Below are 19,263 nucleotides of genomic sequence, written 5' to 3'. Positions count from 1 at the left end.
TGAGGTAATCAGTTAAATTGCTAAACCATTAGAATGAGTCATTTACATAAAAGAAAATTTAGACTAATTTATAAAACTTCCATTTGTATAAGTTTATTGTAAACATCGCCACTAACTCTAGTAGCAGCAATCATTTATTTGATTCTTACTAAGTGCTATTTTCATTGATGTACATGCATAAGTTCTCTTAATACTTATAACTACTCTGTGAAGTCAGTACCACATTGCTAATTTTATAGCTAAGGGATCTGAAGCTGACAGAATAATAATAGTTTACATTTACTGGGGCTTAATGTGTATAGATATTAGGCCAGGTATTTCACATGCATTTCTCATTAATCCTCAAAATAGCCCAATGAGCTGGATACAACCATCACCTCATCTTACAGATGAGGACACTGAAGCTTAGAGATGGAAAGCTTAACTGATCCGCTGGAGGACATGCAGCTAGTAAATCAAGGAGTCAGAGTTCAGACAAAGGTCTTTCTGACTTTGGAACCATGCTCTGAACTTTTATGCTACACACCTGTAAGTCATTTTTATTCAGCCAGTCTCAAGTGTTTAATGAGCATCTGCTATGTGCCAGGCACTATGGACACAATGAACACGCGATCCTTGTTCTCTGGTGCTTACAGCGCAGGGGCACGGAGACAGCAAACAGCTGGCCAACCACAGCAGGTCTGACTCTAGCTCATGGGTTCTAAACCATCCGTGGCAAAAGGCACCACAGTAAGATTTTTGCCTGGAACATAATTCCAGAAATCTTGTTTCTTATTAATTTGGTTTACGTACAGAGCCTCTTTCTACAAATGAATATTATTACTTCAAAAGTGATTAGTCATGCCAATGCGTGAACATTTTAAAGCACTCTTATAACTGGTCTCTTGCTTTCTCCACACAAATAGAAGCTTTATTCCACATTACCAATGGGGAACAGAGCATGAAATCTTGTTTCTTATTAATTTGGTTTACGTACAGGGCCTCTTTCTACAAATGAATATTATTACTTCAAAAGTGATTAGTCATGCCAATGAGTGAACATTTTAAAGCACTCTTATAACTGGTCTCTTGCTTTCTCCACACAAATAGAAGCTTTATTCCACATTATCAATGGGGAACAGAGCATGAGTCATTAAAGAATGTCTTTGAAAGTCTCACTGGCATAGTGGATCTGAAAGGAGCTGATGTTAGAAAGTAAAACAAAAATGCCCACAAAACTCCTATGAGACACAGAGTTCTAGCTGCAAAGGAGGCAGCCACAGAGTTTTAAATAAAGAAAATAAAAAACCCTCTGTACCTCTTCATTATAGGCTAGATTATTCAGATAAACATTTCTGCTGAAAACAACCCAAATTATTACATCAAACTAAAAAAAAAAAATCTTAATGGCACTGAAGAGCTGATCACACAGTAAGGAATTAACAGGCCCAAACTGAAGAAAAGCTAGAACTCAGAGAGGCTAGTATAGCAGAATCCTTTTCCCTGACGCCCCCTGTTGCTTTGGGCAATGTTAACATTGGTTTGGACAGTTCTGTAGGGAGAAGGAGAGAGCTAACCAAGGTTTGAGGCCTGTCCAAGATGGGGAGCCTAATGCATTTTCTCCCTACCTTAAGCTGGGATCCCAATGGTTAAGGAGGGAAGCAGACATAAACACGATTTTACAAATACCTATCACTTGACTAGTTTTCAACACATACATTTAAACCTAAAGTGGTCTAAGACTTGTGGTGCTCCTAAAAACCTGGAAAAACAAATATGAGTCTTCTCTGGAGGAAGACATTTTCACCTAAGATCTCACATTATCCCTACTGGTAATTTTTTGGCAGGGACAACAGATAACAAAGCACACAAGGAAACGAGTCACCATAAATGAGAACCAAGAGAAACAGCAATCAGAAATAAAGAATAGAAAAAGGCCAAAGAAATTCAGGTACTGGGTTATTAGACACACACACACACACAAAAAATCCTTACTACCATGTTTTCCCCATTAATATAAGACCAGGTCTTACATTAATTTTTGCTCCAAAAGACGCCTTAGAGCTGATGGTCCGGCTAGGTATTATTTTGGGGAACACGTTATGTACATACAAGAAATTAAAAACAGGTTTAAAAATATCTGTAGAGAATTTTAAAAACTATTAAAAGTGCATAGCATATTTAAAAAGAACCAGAAAGAATTTCAACCCTCCCTCCCCACAAAAAAAGAAAATTAAAAATTCAATGGACAGTTTTAACAATAGATGAGTTAACTGGAAGATTGATTAGAAATAATTACTCAGAATGTAGCTCTGGGAAATAAAACAAAAAATATGAGAGGTTAAGCATCATAGGAAGGAGAGAGCTAAAAGGTCATACATTTATTTAATTGAAGACCCAGAAATGAAGAGAAAAAGAATAGTATAGAGGTACTATCTAAAGGGAAAACAGCTAAGGATTTTCTAGAAACGATGAAAGACACCAATTCACAGTTCATGAAACCCAATAAATCCTAAGCAGTACAAAAAAAAGAATCCCATATCTAGATTCATCATAGGGAGACTGCAGAACACCAAAGAGGAAAAATAAACGACTTAAAAAAATAACAAGGTTAACTTATTTCTTAACAACAATGGAAACCTGAAGACAGGCTTTAAATAATTCTACCCAGTGGTGTCAAGAAAAGCTTCACATAAAACAACTAAACCATGGATTAAAAAAGGCAGTTTGGGGTAAGGTAAAGGTGGCTAATTTATAACATTTACGCCTCTGTGTTGCATGCTAACCAACTTTTGGTGTTTTAACATGGAACTGCTCATATTTTATTGACTCCACTTTTCTAACTCCATTTTCTCTTTTTTTATAATAGCAATAACTAACAGTTCATAAACGCCTATTATGTGCCAGGTTTTTTGCTTTTACTCTGCAGAATAACCCTATATAGCAGGGATTATTATTCCCAACGTACATGTAAACAAACCAGGAGAGTGAGTGATCTGTCCAAAATCACAAGGCTTTTTATGTGCTGAACTCAACCTAGATATTTACCATGCTGTCTTTTGTCTCTGTCTTTCTCTGCTTTCATCTTAAACTTGACAAGAATGCACCTTTCTGGATGCTATTTCCTAAATGGCAACAACAATATCATGCTTCTGAAGTCAAAAGCTCAGGATCTCAGCTGGCTCTCCTTAAGTACTGAATAATCCTTGAGTAAAAATACAGCAACAGAATTTTTGATAGGAAGATGCCTTAAGAGTCATTTAATGGATCTTTTGTTTATATCCTTTCTCCAATGTCAGTTGTCATCCAATAAACGTTGAAAACTTCCTTTGATGGAGTCACATCTCACCTCTTTCTGGGGCAGCTTCTTCCATCTTTATATTGATAGGTTATTCTATATGATGCAAAGACTCTTCTCTACTGAGAACCAGTAGCTAAGTCTCTAATGTAATCTTGCTCTGGAAACTGGTATACTAGTTAACTGCTGCTTGTGAAGTCTAAAAACTGTGAGATCAATCTGAGCTCTAGAATTTACTAGTTGTGACACCTTGGGTAAGTTGCCTGTCTTTTCAGGGCCTCAGTTCTTTTCTGTAAAACAGGGATAATTTAAGTATGTATGCCACAGAGCTGCTGAGAAGCATGCAGTAACTGTTTTGTAAATATTAGCTATTATTAGTACTATTAGTGGTTTTATCAACCTAGGGCCATTTGCTTAGCTCAGTTCCCTCACCTACAAATGAGGGAGTAGGTGAAGTTGTTCTTGAGTCTTCCCAGTCTATTTTATTTGATAAGTTTATTATCAAATAATAAACTTAAATATCTGAATGGTTCTAGCTTTTCCCATCTATCTTCATCGGGCTAGTAGTTATTAATCTGGAACCCATGGATGGACTTCATGCGGGTCCTTTGAGTACAACTGCATGAGTACTTCTTTAATGAAGAGACATAGCTTTCAGTAGATTCCTAAGAATCTATAACTCAAAATAGATTTAAAACCACCTCCTATGCAATTATACAAATCAAATCTATGCGATCTTTCACATGATAGAACTTAATTTATATAAAGACCTGAATTTTCCCCAGGTCAGATATTCCAAGTTCTTTCTACCTTTTTTTATATTATATGATTTCTTTTCTGAATGATTCTATATAGCTGATATCCTTCTTGAAATAGTTCCAAAGACGAGCACGGTATTCTTGGCATGAGTCATCCAATTCAGAACAGAGGGAACACTTCCCTGCTGTAGAGACGCACAACTTCTATTATTAATGCTTAAGACACCATTAGACTTGGACAGGTTGGTCAACCTGCACAACTTACTGACCTAAGTCTTTTTTACTTGGATGGCTGCTAATGTCACATTCCTCTCCAAACTCTATTTGTGCAGCTGAACTTTGGGAAGTAAATACATTTTATATTTATCCTTGATAAATTTCGCCTTGTGCAATTTAGTCCAACTCCTCAATCTGTCAAAAATTAATCCTAGCTATAAAAGTAATCTCAAATAATAAGATAATGTAAATAAAATACATGTATATGGACATACTCTGAATACTAGGTAGAAAAAAAAATCACAACCTATTTTAACACATATCTTCACAAATCTGACTAATAACTTCAGTGGCTCTCCATATTTTAAACCATACTATTTAAAATAGTCTATTAAAATTTTGTATTATTATTAAAAATAGTTCACAGAAATAGGTCCCCTTAGTTTGAGGACCATTTTTAGACCACAACATGTACATGAAATTAATTCAAAGAACCCTAACCATAATTTCCCTTAAATACAGCTCACATGACTTCTCTATACTAACAGTAGAGGCAAAAGCAGCATGAGGAAAGAAAGTAAATAATACATTAGCAAGCAGTTTCTCCTCTCTTGATCAGTGTTAATGTACTGACCAATTGTCTTTTCTGTCTTAGTGATCACTCTATAAAAGGGAAATAATCAAATTTGTCTGAAAGTAAAAAATTATAAAAATTAATCTTTAAAGCTCACCTTAAGAGCTTCAATAAATGGTGAAAATCTTTTAAATTAGAACAATTTACCCTGTGATTCTAAGACCCTTTTGATTCCCTCATGATGGCAACACAAACCAATGAGGTTTACTAATGGGGTTTCCTAGGTCTTGCTTGGTTGGAATTTACAAATAATTGCTAGATAATCATTTGCAGTCCATACTCACCATCTGTAATAGACATATTTCTAAATGTTGACGTAGTGGCCTTTGAACTTCTGCTTCGAGTAGATGTCTCCAGACCAGTGCCTGCTGTTAGAATAATGAGCAGTCAATATACAAGTCCATCAGCAGCTAAGGTTTTTTTTAAAACAATACCAAAATGAAATCTAAATAAACTTATGTCAAAACATAGTTTATGTGTAAAAAGCCAAAGATGTATATAAAAAGAAACATCTAGAGTCTGATCAGTCAATTTTCAGAGACTGTACTTAGGCCACATTTGGTTCATATTGTTCCAATTATAATTTAAGGAAAAATTTTATAAATGTAAGGATAATGAAAATAATTATCACTAGAAGAGGAGGATTTCTCTCCCTGGAGATTTTTAACTAAGGTACTATCCATTTTACCAGAATAAAGTCCCTATGGAAAAATATTTAATAAAAATAATTTAAAAATATTCCTAGGGATGGATTTATAAATGCATAAGGAAGTCACTAGATGACTATTTTCTATTGTTTGGACTATTCAATGATAACAGTGTAACATTAAACAATGATAGAAATTAATATTAATAATTGCTTTAAGAAATCAAATTATTTTGGGGTGGTTTTCCTTTTCAAACAAATTTTACGAAGCCACTTTATAAAAATGTGGGCATCTGTATCTTATGACAGTAATAAGAATAATACTTTTTATGATCTGGAGTTTTCTTCCTGTCGTCGTGGCCATTTGCTAGCCATTTTCCTTAACAGCTCATTACTTGCCTTATCATTACTTTGTACATGTAAGAGTAAATAAGACATTAAATGTACTCAAAAGGTACATTTATGTGTGTGCAGCCATTCAGAATTTATTTAAGTAAAATGTACATGTCAGAATTACATGAAAGACTGACTTCATGCATTATAAAAATACATTGTAAAGGACAATTCTGTATTTCCCACTCAATGGCCAACTCTGACTATCTGCAAAAGACTGTACTCGATGCCAACCTCTTCCCCGCTGAGACCCTCCTCTGGATGCTACATTCTGCCCTCTTCCTCCTCTTCGGCCTCTTCCTCGGCCTCTTCCTTTGGTGGCTGGTACTACAATGCTATCATCAGAATCATCAGCCATCTGTTCTGCCAAATCTCTACTCATCAAGTCATCGGCACTAAAGGCGGAAGCGGAGTCCTCTGACTGTGATCTGAGGGCTCTGGCCCTGGTCATGGCCTGTGAGGGACAAGAGGAAAAAGTACACGTGAGTAGACAATGCAAGATCCTAAAAGTCATGAGTCTGGTCATTCAGATGAACATTAAACATTGTCAACTGTCTATATTATTTTTTACTAACCATGCTATAAAAATGTAAAACAGGAGAACCCCATCAATCAAATTCAATGCCTATGATTTGTCCAATCAATTTAAAATGCTACCTGGAAAATGAGACCTTTTGAAAAGGGTTACCAAAAAAGATAAAATGTCACAGAATCAGCACTTTCAGAACTGGGAGGAATATTGGCTACTGTCCCTAATTCAACAGCTCCATTTGTAAGAGACTGGCACCATTTGAGCTACTTTGTATGACAGGCTCTTAATGAATAACAAGAAAAAAACTTATACAAAAATAGCTGTTATCTCTGGGTGATAAAATTTTAGGGTGCTTTGTTTTCTTCTTTATTCTTGAATATTACAAATTTTCTACATCATACTTTTTATAAAACATTACTTTTATAATCAGAAAAACAAGAGCAATAATCTCTTATAAATATATGATAAAAAGAATGAAGTAAAATATAGCAATTGAAGGCCTGGAAAAAGAATACAAACCTTAGGACCAAGAATATGCCACAAATTTCAGTTTGATGAGAAAATGACTAGAAAAAACACGTTTGAGACTTAACGAAATGTTCTGATTAATGCTGAAATGATTAAAAATAGAATAAAAACAATGATGCCCTGATCTCTTCCCTTAAGCCAATCAAAATGTAACACAATGAGAACAAAAGTAAAATACAATACATTTTCAATTATACTAGAAAAGAACTCTAACTTCAAAACACAAAATCTATGAAGAGTTAATGGGTATGGTGAATATTTGACCCTGCTAAGGGAGTACGTGGGGAAGAGTTTCAGGCAGTGTAGAGCTCTCCAAAACTGATCTACATACAGAGTTACAAATTAACAAACACACACACACAGAGAGTTCCAAAAAAAAAAAAGGTATACACATTTTAAGAAAGGAAAAAACTGTATTAAAATTGTAATACTCAATATATACCGATAACAAAAGATGAATACAAGTCATGTGTATACATTTTTTTGGCATCCCCGGTATATATCAAAGACGCCATGAAGACAGTCTTTCTTGCTTCAAATGATAAATTCTGGGTCTAAGAAGAGGCACACAGAGCATTTCTAAGCTCTCTGTAATGCCATGAAATAAAGAGACAGGGCTAAATGAGGAGATGAGAACAAAGCAGGCAGGGTAGAATAGAAATAGGAGTGGAGTGGGTGGTGGGAGGTGCGAAGTAATCCAGCTTCATAATGCTGCTCTGAGCTGCGGTGAAACACACCTGTGTCAGTACAGGGAGGGCTCACATGGCATTACAACGCAAAAAGAAAACAACTTTAGGGAATGCAACGAAAAATACTTTAAAATAGTAGAAAAAGATTTCGATTCATCTTTCTTATCCCAGATGAAATAGTCACTCCTCATTATTGGATTCCATACTTAGAAATTCACCTACTTGCCAAAATTTATGTGTAACCCAAAAACAACACTCTTGATACTTTCATGGCCATTTATGGACATGCACAAAGTGGTGAAAATTCTGAGTCTCCTAACACACACATGCACAGGTGAGGTCAAACAATGTGACACTCAGCCTTCTTGTTTCAGCTCTTGTACTTTAAACATGTGTCCCTTTCATAGCATATTTAATGTCCCATTTTTTACAATTTCATCCTTTTGGTTGGTGACTTCACATTTTAAATGGCCCCAGAGTGCACTGCTGAAATGTTGTGTCGTGTTCTTAACTCCAAGAAGACTGTGATATGCCTTAGAGGAAATACACGTGTCAGATAAGCTTCATTCAGGCAGCTTGGGCTGTTACAGGGCTGTTGGCCATGAATTCAATGTTAACAAATCAAGAATGTATATTACATAAGGCGTCTTTTAATAGAAACACACATGGAAAAAATTATATATTGACCAGTTGGCGAAAATGTTGTAAACAGTGGATGGCAGGAACCCAATCCCCTAGAAGTAATATAGGGAAGGGGCTTGAGGACTATTTTTACAGAAGAAGGAACGAAGAGGTTGGATTCCAAGCCTGCTGCCTACGTGCTCCAAGACACGGAACTCAGGCAGATATTCGCCAATGACACAAAGCAATCTCTCCCTAGAAGACTAGACATTCTGTTAGGACGATCCCTACAGTTAAGTCCATGGCAAATTACACACAGGTTGTGCTTTCCAAGAGTTAAAAACCAACCTGCCCCTGTTTTTCTTGCATCACCTTACTGAAGTTAAAGATAAACTTACCATTGTTCGTCTGTCCTCCTTTCCCCCCATACCAATTAAATTTTCCATGAAAGCACAAAACATAAACCCTAGCCCCGGGGATGGAGGGCGTCTCTCTTCCAGTACCAATTAGAGACTGCCACTGTTTGAAAGGTGGCCATTCTTTCCTTCCTTACTCTCTGCTAAATAAACTTCATTTTACTTCAAAACTCTACACTGACTCATGTTTGAATTCTTTCCTACATGAAGCCAAGAACCTCTCTTTTATTTCCTGTAACAGAAGCAAATTTCAGTGTTCACTAATTTAGTACTTCCAGTGAATTTACAGAACATAACTACCACGAATAACAAGAAGCAGCTGCGGCTGTACATTAGAAAAAAAGTAGATTTAAAAGAAAAACTGAGACCTAAACTACATAATTAATAAAGTAGATCTAACTAATACATGTTGAACTCTATACTCGGAAAATAAATAATATACTTCTTTTCAAGACCCTATGGGATATTTTAACTGTATAATCGGGTATTAAGAAAGATATCAATACATTCTAAATAGTAAAAAGAGTATTATACTGTCTAATCAACACACAATAAAATTAGAATAGGAAAACAAAAACCCTGACTCCAAACTGTAAAACGAAACTAAAATTGTAGCATATCTAGAAAATAATAATGCATGTCAGAACATATGAAATAATGAAAGCAATGAATTAAATTATTAAATTAAAAAAAAGAAATGAGAATGGGGGTGGGGGGAAGATCCAAGGAAAATGAAAGAATCATGACAAAATATTCTGCTCAATTCTAAATAATTTGGAAAATAATGACCTAACCAGAGCCAAGAAAAGACAGTCTCAACAGACTAATTATCAGAGAAAATTGTTAAAAGAACTATACTCTCCAAAAAGTAACTACACCATTTCACAGGTAAATTCTACCAAATCCTCAAAGAACAGATAATTCCACAGCTATTTCAATAGTACCAGAGCATAAAGAAAAATTCCAATTTCTTTTTATAAAGCCAGCAGAACATGGTACTGAAAACTGACAAAGGACTGCAAGCATAAAGCAAATTACAGTATCTTACTTAGGAATATTAAAGCAAACAAAGAAGATCCAGGAACATGTGGAAAGACCAGTATACCCATTACCAGGAAGTTCACAAAGAGACACTGAGGATATGTATTAATAGTAGCAATTCACCATATTCATAGAACACAGGAGGAAAAATTCCACATGCTTATTTCTGCAGATGCTAAAAAAGGCATTTAATTCATCATCCATTCTGGATTTAAACAAACAAAAAACCCCTCAGGAATCAGTGGATCCTTCTTATATGACAAAAACCCTAAATATGCTACACACACACACACACACACACACACACACACACTTTCATGTGGGTGATCTTACAAATCAATTAAAGAAAGACCAATGTCCTAGCCAGAAAGAAAATGACCAGGTGGACAAAGAACATGACCAGGTGTTTCATATAAATGTGACTTATAAACTGTTCAGATTCACTAGTAATGAAAGGTCTATTAATTAAAAACAACAAGAAATAATTTCTCACCCCTTAGATTTGTAAAGATCAAAAGAGGTAGTAAATACATCATTATGACAAAGACGTGGGGACATAAAGTCTCCCAAATACTACTGGTTGGAATGTAAACTATTTTGACATCTTTGGAACAATCTGGCAGAATCTAGCAAAATTTTAAATGCATATGCCTTTGTAGGATTATTATTTCATGGAATGAATTACCATCATTTCCAAATTTTGTATTTTCTTTTTGTCTAAATATTGTGTCTTCATTTTATGTAATGTTTGCGTTCCAACATTACATTTAAATAGTAGTTTTACTCTACCTTTTCTGTGCAATAGACTTTACTGATATCTTTGAAGTACATTACTTGTAAGAATTTACCTTATGAGCGCAGGTCTAGAGCCAAGGGCAAGATGATGTTTCCATACACTTTTTTGTGAGATTTGAAAACATACTGTCCTAGTATTACACTTTTTAAAATTGTGGTAAATATACGTAACATAAAAACTTACCATTTTAACCATTTTTAAGTGTATCATTCAGTGGTATTAAGCACATTCACGGTTGTGCAACTACCGCCATCATTCAGCTCCACAACTTTTTCATCATCCCAAACTGAAACTCCAGTCATTGAAACAATAACCCCCCATTCCCTAGTAACCCCAACCCCCTGCTAATCGCTACTCTACTTTCTGTATGAATTTGACTACTCTAGGTGTCTTATTTAAGTGAAATCGTACAATATTTGTCCTTCTGTGTCTGCCTTACTTCACTTGATGTTTTCAAGAATCATTCAGGTTGTAGTATGTATCATAGTTATCATTCCTTTTAAAGCTAAATAATATTCTGCTGGATATGTATTTATCTCTATCTCTGTATCTCTCTCTCTCTCTCTCTCTCTCTATATATATATATATATATATATCACATTTTGTTTATCCATTAATCTTTTGATGGACATTTGGATTGTTACTACCTGTTGGCTATTGTCAATAACACTTTAAACATTGATGTACAAATAAATATCTGTTCAAGTCCCTGCCTTCAACTCTTTTGGGTAAATACACAGAAGTGGAACTGCTAGGTCATACAGTAATTCTATGTTTAATTTTTTGAGGAACCATTATACTAGTTTCCATAGTAGCTTTTATATTCCCACCAGCAACGCACAAAGGTTCCAATTTCTCTGTATTCTTGCCAATACTTGTTATTGTTATTTTCTAGTTCTTGGATAATAGCCATCCTTCGGGTCATGAAGTGGTGTCTCGTGGTTTTGATTAGCATTTCCCTAACTATTAGTAATGTTGAACATCTTTTCATGTGCTTACTGGTTATACGTATTCTTCTTTGGAAAAATATCTATCCAAGTCCTTTGTCCACCTTTAAATTGGGTTGTTATATTGTTGTTAAATTTAGGAGCTCTTTATATTCTGGATATTAATCCTGTATCAGATATATGATTTGCAAATATCTTCTCCCATCCTGTGGGATGCCTTTTCATTCTGTTGACAGTACTTGGTATTACAGTTTGAAAGAGGGTTATCAACCCTGCCTCATATTCGGATACAACATAAGACATTAGAGACCAAAGAAACTACAGACTGTGGATCAGACTAAGAATAGTTTTTACATTTTTAAAGGATTGTAAAAAAAATGAGACAGACCATATGGGGCCTGCAAAGCCTAAAATAATTATTGTTTGGCTTTTTATTTACATGTGAATTTATAATTAAAGAAAATACTTAAGAGTTTTTCCATATGAACAAGAGAACTTAAAGCATGTTTTTCTCTAAATAAAAGGGCTAATGCTTTTGTTTGCCTCTTTGTTTAAATCATTTAAGCAGGGTACTGGGATTCATACTCTGAGCTAAATGATTCTGCAAAGCTGTAAATTACAGCTTGGGAAAGTCTCAAACTCCATTAAGTCAAGTTCTAAATAGTATGCTGAGAATGAAAAAATTTATAACACCCCATAGAATGCCAAAAAAACTACCTAGGAAGCCCTGATTACCAGTCTTAAAACATAAGCTGAAAATCCAAACCCAGAAGTTCTTTCTTCTGAAAAACTCCCATATATAATTTGTTATGACCTCTCCTGCCTTCCTTGAATAAAATGTTCACTCTTACTCTTTAAAAGGTTAATGAAAAACTGAGGTTAGTGGCTTCAAACACAAAGGATCCATTGGAAAGAAATGTTTCTGTAACCTATTCAACTGAAAAGGGTAATCAAGTTTAAGCCAAATAATCTAAGAACCAGGAATCATTTCTCTGTAGCATTCATTCTCGCCACTTTTCAAACACTCTTTCTCCTATAAGGGCACTCCGTAAGATGAGTACAAATATAATAAATGTGGTAAAGGGTCCCAAATCTACATCCTCCTCCTCCTCATAGCTTCCAAAAACCATCTTATAAATGGTACAGCAGTTGCATCTGGGCTTACTATGAACAGTGATTGTGATGTGCTGCATAATAGTTCTAGCAGTCTTACATTTTTAGCCATTCATTGGCTATGCACTGTATTAATGTTATTATAATATACAATTTTGACAGGACATAGTATGGTGGCAAAGTCTATACTTGGGGGTAGAAATAGGTGCAAATTCCAGCCCCACCATGTATCCTTCAGTCTAGCCTCAGTCTCCTCATTTGTAAAATGAAAACTGTGATAATGTGTGAGTAATGCATATAGCAAAAATGCAACAAATACCATTTCCTTTCCCCCCTTGAAAATAGTAATGAAAAAAGCCATGTAGGTATCAGTTCTGTTTTTACCAATACATTTATTTAGGAGAATGACTTTGATGTCAGGAATGTTGAGTGTGAAATTTAGTAGATGGTGGTAGCTTTTAGTTTGGTAATCAATTACTGAAGGCTAGAATGCAAGGCACAGTGTGTGTGTGTGTGGGGGGGGGGGGAACTGTACTGAATATTGGCAGTACTGCCAGTTTAGTTTATGTTGCCAAACTTCCTATCTCCTCCATGGAGATAGTGTAAGTAGTACAAGGGAAAGATATCTGTGAAACTTACAACTAGACCTTTAGAAGATTCTCCTGGCATATTCTTTCTAGGGAAAGTTTATCAACTGAGTTACTATACTGTTCATATCTATACATATTCTAATAAACTGGGACACAATTTGGTGAGGAAGGGGAGCGTCACAAAATGTCAAACTTTTATTATAAGACAGAGGAAAGAAAATGTCAAAAAATGTCACTTTCCTATTTCTTAAAATTCCAGGTAAGTAGCATTATTGGATCAATCTAAAATCCTAAATCGCAAGGACATAATGTCATATTATGAAGTAAATCAGATTTAGACTTGGAAGTTTTATTTAAAATTTTTTTAAAGGCTTAGAGACTATCTCATGGCTTCTAGAGATGGTACAGAAGAATTATTTGATAACTGATTTTTCCTATTTCAGGGTCTAAAATTGCTTGACATCAAAGGCTGTGGTATTTCAGCTACTTAAACAGGGGTTCCACTGGAAGAGTTCAGGGGAAAAAGTCCCCATCTCCTTAAGCAAGGTTTTTTCCCTTTTCCTTCTTAGTGTCTCAGGTATTGACTTTTAGCAAAGGAGTGTGCTAAAAGCAAAAGTAGTATTTAAGGCGGTGGGGAGAGAACTCCTAGTAATTCCTCTTTTATTGTAACAGAGAAAATAGTGGGATTTGTAAAAGTTAATTAGAGGGTGTGTCAAGTGCTTCAACTCTTTCAAATTCACCACCTGTCTGCTACAGTGCTGAATTATTTAGGAAACGAAAATGGACTATTAAGGACTATTAAGGACAGCCGCACTAATTCAATGAGGATGAAACTCCAGGTCATATGGTTTAATATATTCTCTTCCTACATGTCTGTCTCAACTACTAAACTGAGAATCTCTGGTGGACACAGACTATACCTTTTTTCGTATTTGTAATCCTAATACAAAGCAGAATGGCTACCCATAATAGCTTCTATACAAAATGTTGAATGAAAACAATCAAGACAAAATCCCAACAGCATATAAATAACTTTTAAATACTAGAAAGCAATCATAAAACTTTAAGAAGAAGAAAATAAAATATATTTCAATCGTGGATTCACAAAGTAACAGATAGAGGCCCAAATTTAAGCAAATGGTTGCTAACCTCAAGTTCCTAAACTCCAGAGACTGAAAAGACAGAAATGATGGTGATTAAGCTAATTTCAACATTTTAGAAAGGCCAGGGGACACTGTACCTACCTACGATAACGCTGCTAACCAAAATACTAAGTTTCTTCCTTTTTGCCCCGAATATTAGCTCAATGGGGTAGTTTACCTTATACTGGTTAAGATGCTTTGATAACAATTAAGTATAATTTTGATTAATAAGGGTTCTTGTGGTATATGATAGCCCTACCCCACCCCCAAACACACACAATTAAACAAATCTTAGACAAGAGCAAAAGGAAAACAGGAGAATATTGGCAAGCAGAATATCTGTAGGCTGAACTGGAATAAGTCAAAAGCAGCTGTCCTCAGCCACCCCCTGCTCTGTCCTATTCACCCAATTCAGGTCCTGTGGACTGACTATTCTAAATAAACCTACTAGTTATTCTAATTTAACAAACTGACAAACAAGCACAGGAATTTACAGCAGAAAAATTACCTCTCGAACTTCATCTTCTTCTTCATTGGCATTTTTTTGTCTGCTTTCTCTGAAACGACGTACCTGGGTTACAACAGAGTAAATCACAAACATGTTGCTTATTTCTGTAACGTAAATGATACAATAATGGGCTCCAACTGATTAACAGATGGTTTCCATTACAACACAAAACTTGGAAATTTAAGTAGTTTTGTCTCACAAAAGATTGATTTAAGAAATTATATTTTCCCAATGGCTCTCTGAAATTTTAATGTAAGGAAATGTACTCTAAAAAAGATTAAAAAACATTGGCCCTAATCAAAATTTTATTACCTGCTGCCAAAATGCTCCAAGTCACTGAAAAATAGTCTGTAAGACTGCCAAGGAAAATTCTAATATGCTATGGGTGGTATACTCCAGTAAAGCACTTTAAAATCTCTCTTTGAACAGTTTGAATTATTTATTACATCGCTCCAATCGTTCTTGTGCATACAGCTGCAGACACCCAGGAGGCTCTGTGAAATGGTGTCTGAAGTGGGTGGGCCCCTGAATCTGCACTTTATGAACAGCCAACTATTGAATGTTTGCTGTTTGCTGACCATGGTCCTGGTACCATGAAGGATACTAGAGATACCTTTTGTATTGGTTCCCGCTCACAAGGTTCTTATATAGTTATTCATAAGCTCCACTCATTTATTAATTTACTCAGCTCCTATTTACTAAGCTACTACTATGCGGCAAGTGCAATTGTAGGAATTGAGACTACAACAATGAACACAACAGTTAAAAATTCTGCCCTCATGGAGCTTACAGTGTGTGAGAGTGACTGTGTGTGTGCGTAAGGGTAGTCAATAAACAAAACAAAAAATTATATTGTATTTTAGAAGGATCAAGTCACAGTGCAGGATCAAGTTCCAGTGAGACTGGGAAGTTAGTCATCTCTGAGGAACCTCTGGCACTCCCAGGGCCAGTTTATTCAGTAATGGTTTTCAACCTAAATAACCAGTTAGGCATGAATTGGTTATGTGACCAGAGGGGTATAAAAGATCCCCTGGGAACTTCTGCACAAATCTTGGTGTTCAATCCAGGGTACACTGTGTGCAAACTGGACATGGGAAGTTATATCTGGTGCCTCTCAGCTCCCAAATGCCTCCCTATACTCTTTTTCTTCCTATACTATAACAGTTGCCTATAAATAAAAACCTTTAGTGAGTCTGCTCAGTGCAGTCTTATGAGTCCTTTCAAATATCTGACCCTGTGAAATCTCTGCAAAAGGTGGTAAGTGTTCAGAGAAAACTAAAGCAGGAAGGACAGGGTTACATCTGAATAGGATGAACATGAAAGGCTTCACTAAGGGTAATACACGAGCAAAGGTTTTAAAAGGTAGGGGATGAGTCTTGCCAATAACTGGGGAAAATCATCCTACTTGAAAGAATATATGCAAGTGCCCTGGGGCAGAAGCATGCCTGGTATAAAACAACAAGGAGGTCGCTGTCGCTAAAGCAGATATGAAGGTAAAGAAGTAACAGGAAGCCAGACTGAATATGGCCTTGTGGGCAACTATAAAGACTAATTTTCAGGCAGGAGTGACTTCATCTGAAATATATTAGAATCACTGACAGCTGAATTGAGGACAGAACAGGGAATGGAGGAAGGGCAAGGACGGAAACAGGAAGACCAGTTTGGAGGCTCTCTGGGGGTGCCGTATACCACTGGTAGCGACGAAGGTGGGGAGAAATAGTCACATTTTGTATGTGTTCTGAAGGGAGGGCCAAAAGGATTCATAGACAAGATACAGGTACAGAAAGCGGAGTCAAGGCCGACTTCAGTGATTTTGGTCTGAGTAAATGAAAGAATGGTGCTTCCACTAGAACACTGCACAGAGAGCAGAGGCTGAGAATTAGTGATTCAGATGGGAATGTTAAAAGTTTGAGGTATCTAGTAAACATCCAAGGGGAAATACCTAGCAGGCTGTAGGCTACAGAAGTCTTGAGTTTAGAGGAGAAATTTGGGTTAGATTTCTGAAAGTCACCATGAAACATGGTACTGCTGGATGAAATGACAATGGGAATGTGTAGATAAAGAAGGGGTCCAAAGACTGAGCTCTGGGGACTCCAACTTAAGCTGTTGAAGAGATGAGAGGAATCAACAATAGAAATTGAGAATACACAATGAGCTGGGAGAAAACCAGAAGAACGTAGAGTCCTAAAAGTCAATGAAAAAAAGGTCTCAAAATGTCAAATGAGATTTAACATGAAGAACTGCCAGTGGATTTAGCAATGAAGGTCATCAGTGACCTTGACAAGAATAGTTTCGCTAGAATGAGAAGATCAAAACCCCGGGAATAGATGGGTTGAAGAGAAAAGGGAGAGCGAAGTACCAGGTCAGCAAATATAAAACAGTCTTTGAAGCAATTCTGCTGTAAAAGAGGAAAAAAGAAATATAGAGTTGTACCTAAAGGGAAATAGGGTCCAGTTTTGTTTGTTGAAAGAAATAACAACATATTCTGATTCAGTAGAAGGAAAATACAGGAATAACAATTTTTTAAAAAGATAACACAGGATGTAAGAGTGCTCTAGGTGGTATGTGACATACCAAAAGTGCTCTCGTTCAGAAAGAAATGAGCAGGCTCGATGTGCCAACAGTGTTCTGAGCGGTTCTTCAAACTTGATACTCCTACCAGCTGAGTACTAAATATTTTTCTCAAATTGTTGCTGCTTTGACAAATAAAAAATGCAGTTGACCCTTGAACAGCATGGGTTTGAACTGCATAGGTCCACTTACATTTGTCTTTTTTTTCAAAAAATATACAGTTGGCCCTCCCTATCACCGGGTTTCACATCTGTGGATTCAACCAACTGCGAGTCAAAAGTAGTATTTTCCACCCAAGCTTGGGAGTCCACGGATACGGAGGGTCCACTGTATGTATGCATTGTTCTATTTTTCACAGAAGGGATTGTTTATCTAAGGCATCGTTTTTATAAGGGATTTGCGTATCTGTGAAATGTGGTATCTATGAATTCTGTGGGAGGGATCCTGCACCCAGTGGCTCACGGATACTGAGGCATCACTGTACTTAAGTTTTGGTGGAGTCAAAGTTAAATGGGAATTTTCAACTGTCCAGGGATCGGAGCCCTTAACCCCCGTGTTGTTCAAGGATTAAACAGACATTTAATTTTGAGTTTCTTTTGCTCATCCTAGGCTAAACACTATTTTCATATGCTTATTAGCCTCTTATGTTTCTTTCGTGAACCACCTATTCCAGTCCTTTGTTCATTATTCCATTGAAATGTTTAATATTTTTCTTAAGATTTATAAGAGCACTTTAATATTATATTAGGAATATTAACCCTTTTTCTGCCTACATGCAAATATTTTCTCCATGTCAATACTTTCTAATTGGTTTTTGACAATTTGACATGCACATTTAAAATTTTTATGTAGTTAAATCTAAAGAACTTTTCCTCTGTGATTTTTTTCCACTACTTTTATGCTTAGAGAGAAATGTATTTTCTAGATGAAATTCAAAATCTCAATCAAAACTTACTAAAAATTTGAAATGACTAGAAATTTTCATGCCACAAGGTTCATTTTAAAGCACTTTCATGATCTTCAAGAGACAATACTATCCACGGGGAACAAAACTAACATTTATTGGTATCAATCATATTTAAGACACTTATTAAACATTTTCTAATTTCATCCTCATTTTAATCTCAACTTCACAGATGAGGAAACTAAACAAGTCAGAGAAACTAATTAGTGGTTTACCAGAAAGAAACTCAGAGCTACACTTAAGAGACTGTCTGAACAGACTTATCCCCCCCCAAATTAGTTACTCACCTCTTCATCGATTTTATCTTCTAGGGCATCAATATGACGCTCTTTAAGAAATCGCTGTGTTTTTTCCAACTGGTATTTCACTAATTCCTCTATGGCATCTTTCTCTTCTTTGTCCACAAATTCTTGTACTGCTTCACCCATTCCCCTCTCTGTTAGAAGTGAGAGTTGCACATTCTGTAAGAGAGATACAAATCACTGGATGTAGAAAATATTCCTTACAAAATAATTCTGTATGAGCAAGGAAAGTTACAGAATAATGTTTCCGGGGTAAAAAGACAAAACACTTATCTAGCTATTGAAAGTAAAAGAAAGAAAACAAAACAAAACAATGGACAGTAATTAAGAACCAGATAAAGCAAAGTAGAAACGAGAATAGAGTACCGGACAGGTGAAAATGCAGAGGCCTGACTGGCTGGGCTACAGAGGCCAGAAGTGGCAGCAGATGATTAAGAGAGATTAGGTTAACCAGTGTGGTGGGGAGAATAAAGGCCCCCTAAAGATGTCCACATTCTAATCTCTGGGACCTGTGAATATGTTACATGGCAAAGGAGAACTAAGGTTATAGATCAAATTAAGGTTGCTAATCAGCTGGCT

The 19,263-nt window shown here is 36.0% G+C and overlaps 1 protein-coding gene across 3 annotated transcripts in view; it reads right to left on the bottom strand.

Moving 5' to 3' along the window:
* Positions 1-19,263, bottom strand: part of MRE11 (MRE11 double strand break repair nuclease) — a 62,633-nt gene that overhangs the window by 16,552 nt on the left and 26,818 nt on the right. For all 3 annotated transcript variants that reach the window (XM_019737562.3, XM_019737559.3, XM_074335591.2), the window contains 4 exons: positions 18,670-18,843; positions 14,848-14,910; positions 6,159-6,378; positions 5,170-5,253 (listed from right to left, as the gene is read on the bottom strand). In XM_019737562.3, coding sequence (XP_019593121.2) covers positions 5,170-5,253; positions 6,159-6,378; positions 14,848-14,910; positions 18,670-18,843 — 541 coding nt within the window. The remainder of the gene's footprint in view (positions 1-5,169; positions 5,254-6,158; positions 6,379-14,847; positions 14,911-18,669; positions 18,844-19,263) is intronic.

This window comes from Rhinolophus sinicus, chromosome 14, assembly GCF_057876585.1.
Source record: "Rhinolophus sinicus isolate RSI-liver-muscle chromosome 14, RSI-T2T, whole genome shotgun sequence".
Taxonomy (NCBI): Eukaryota; Metazoa; Chordata; class Mammalia; order Chiroptera; family Rhinolophidae; genus Rhinolophus; species Rhinolophus sinicus.
This window is presented reverse-complemented; position numbering and strand designations above follow the sequence as displayed.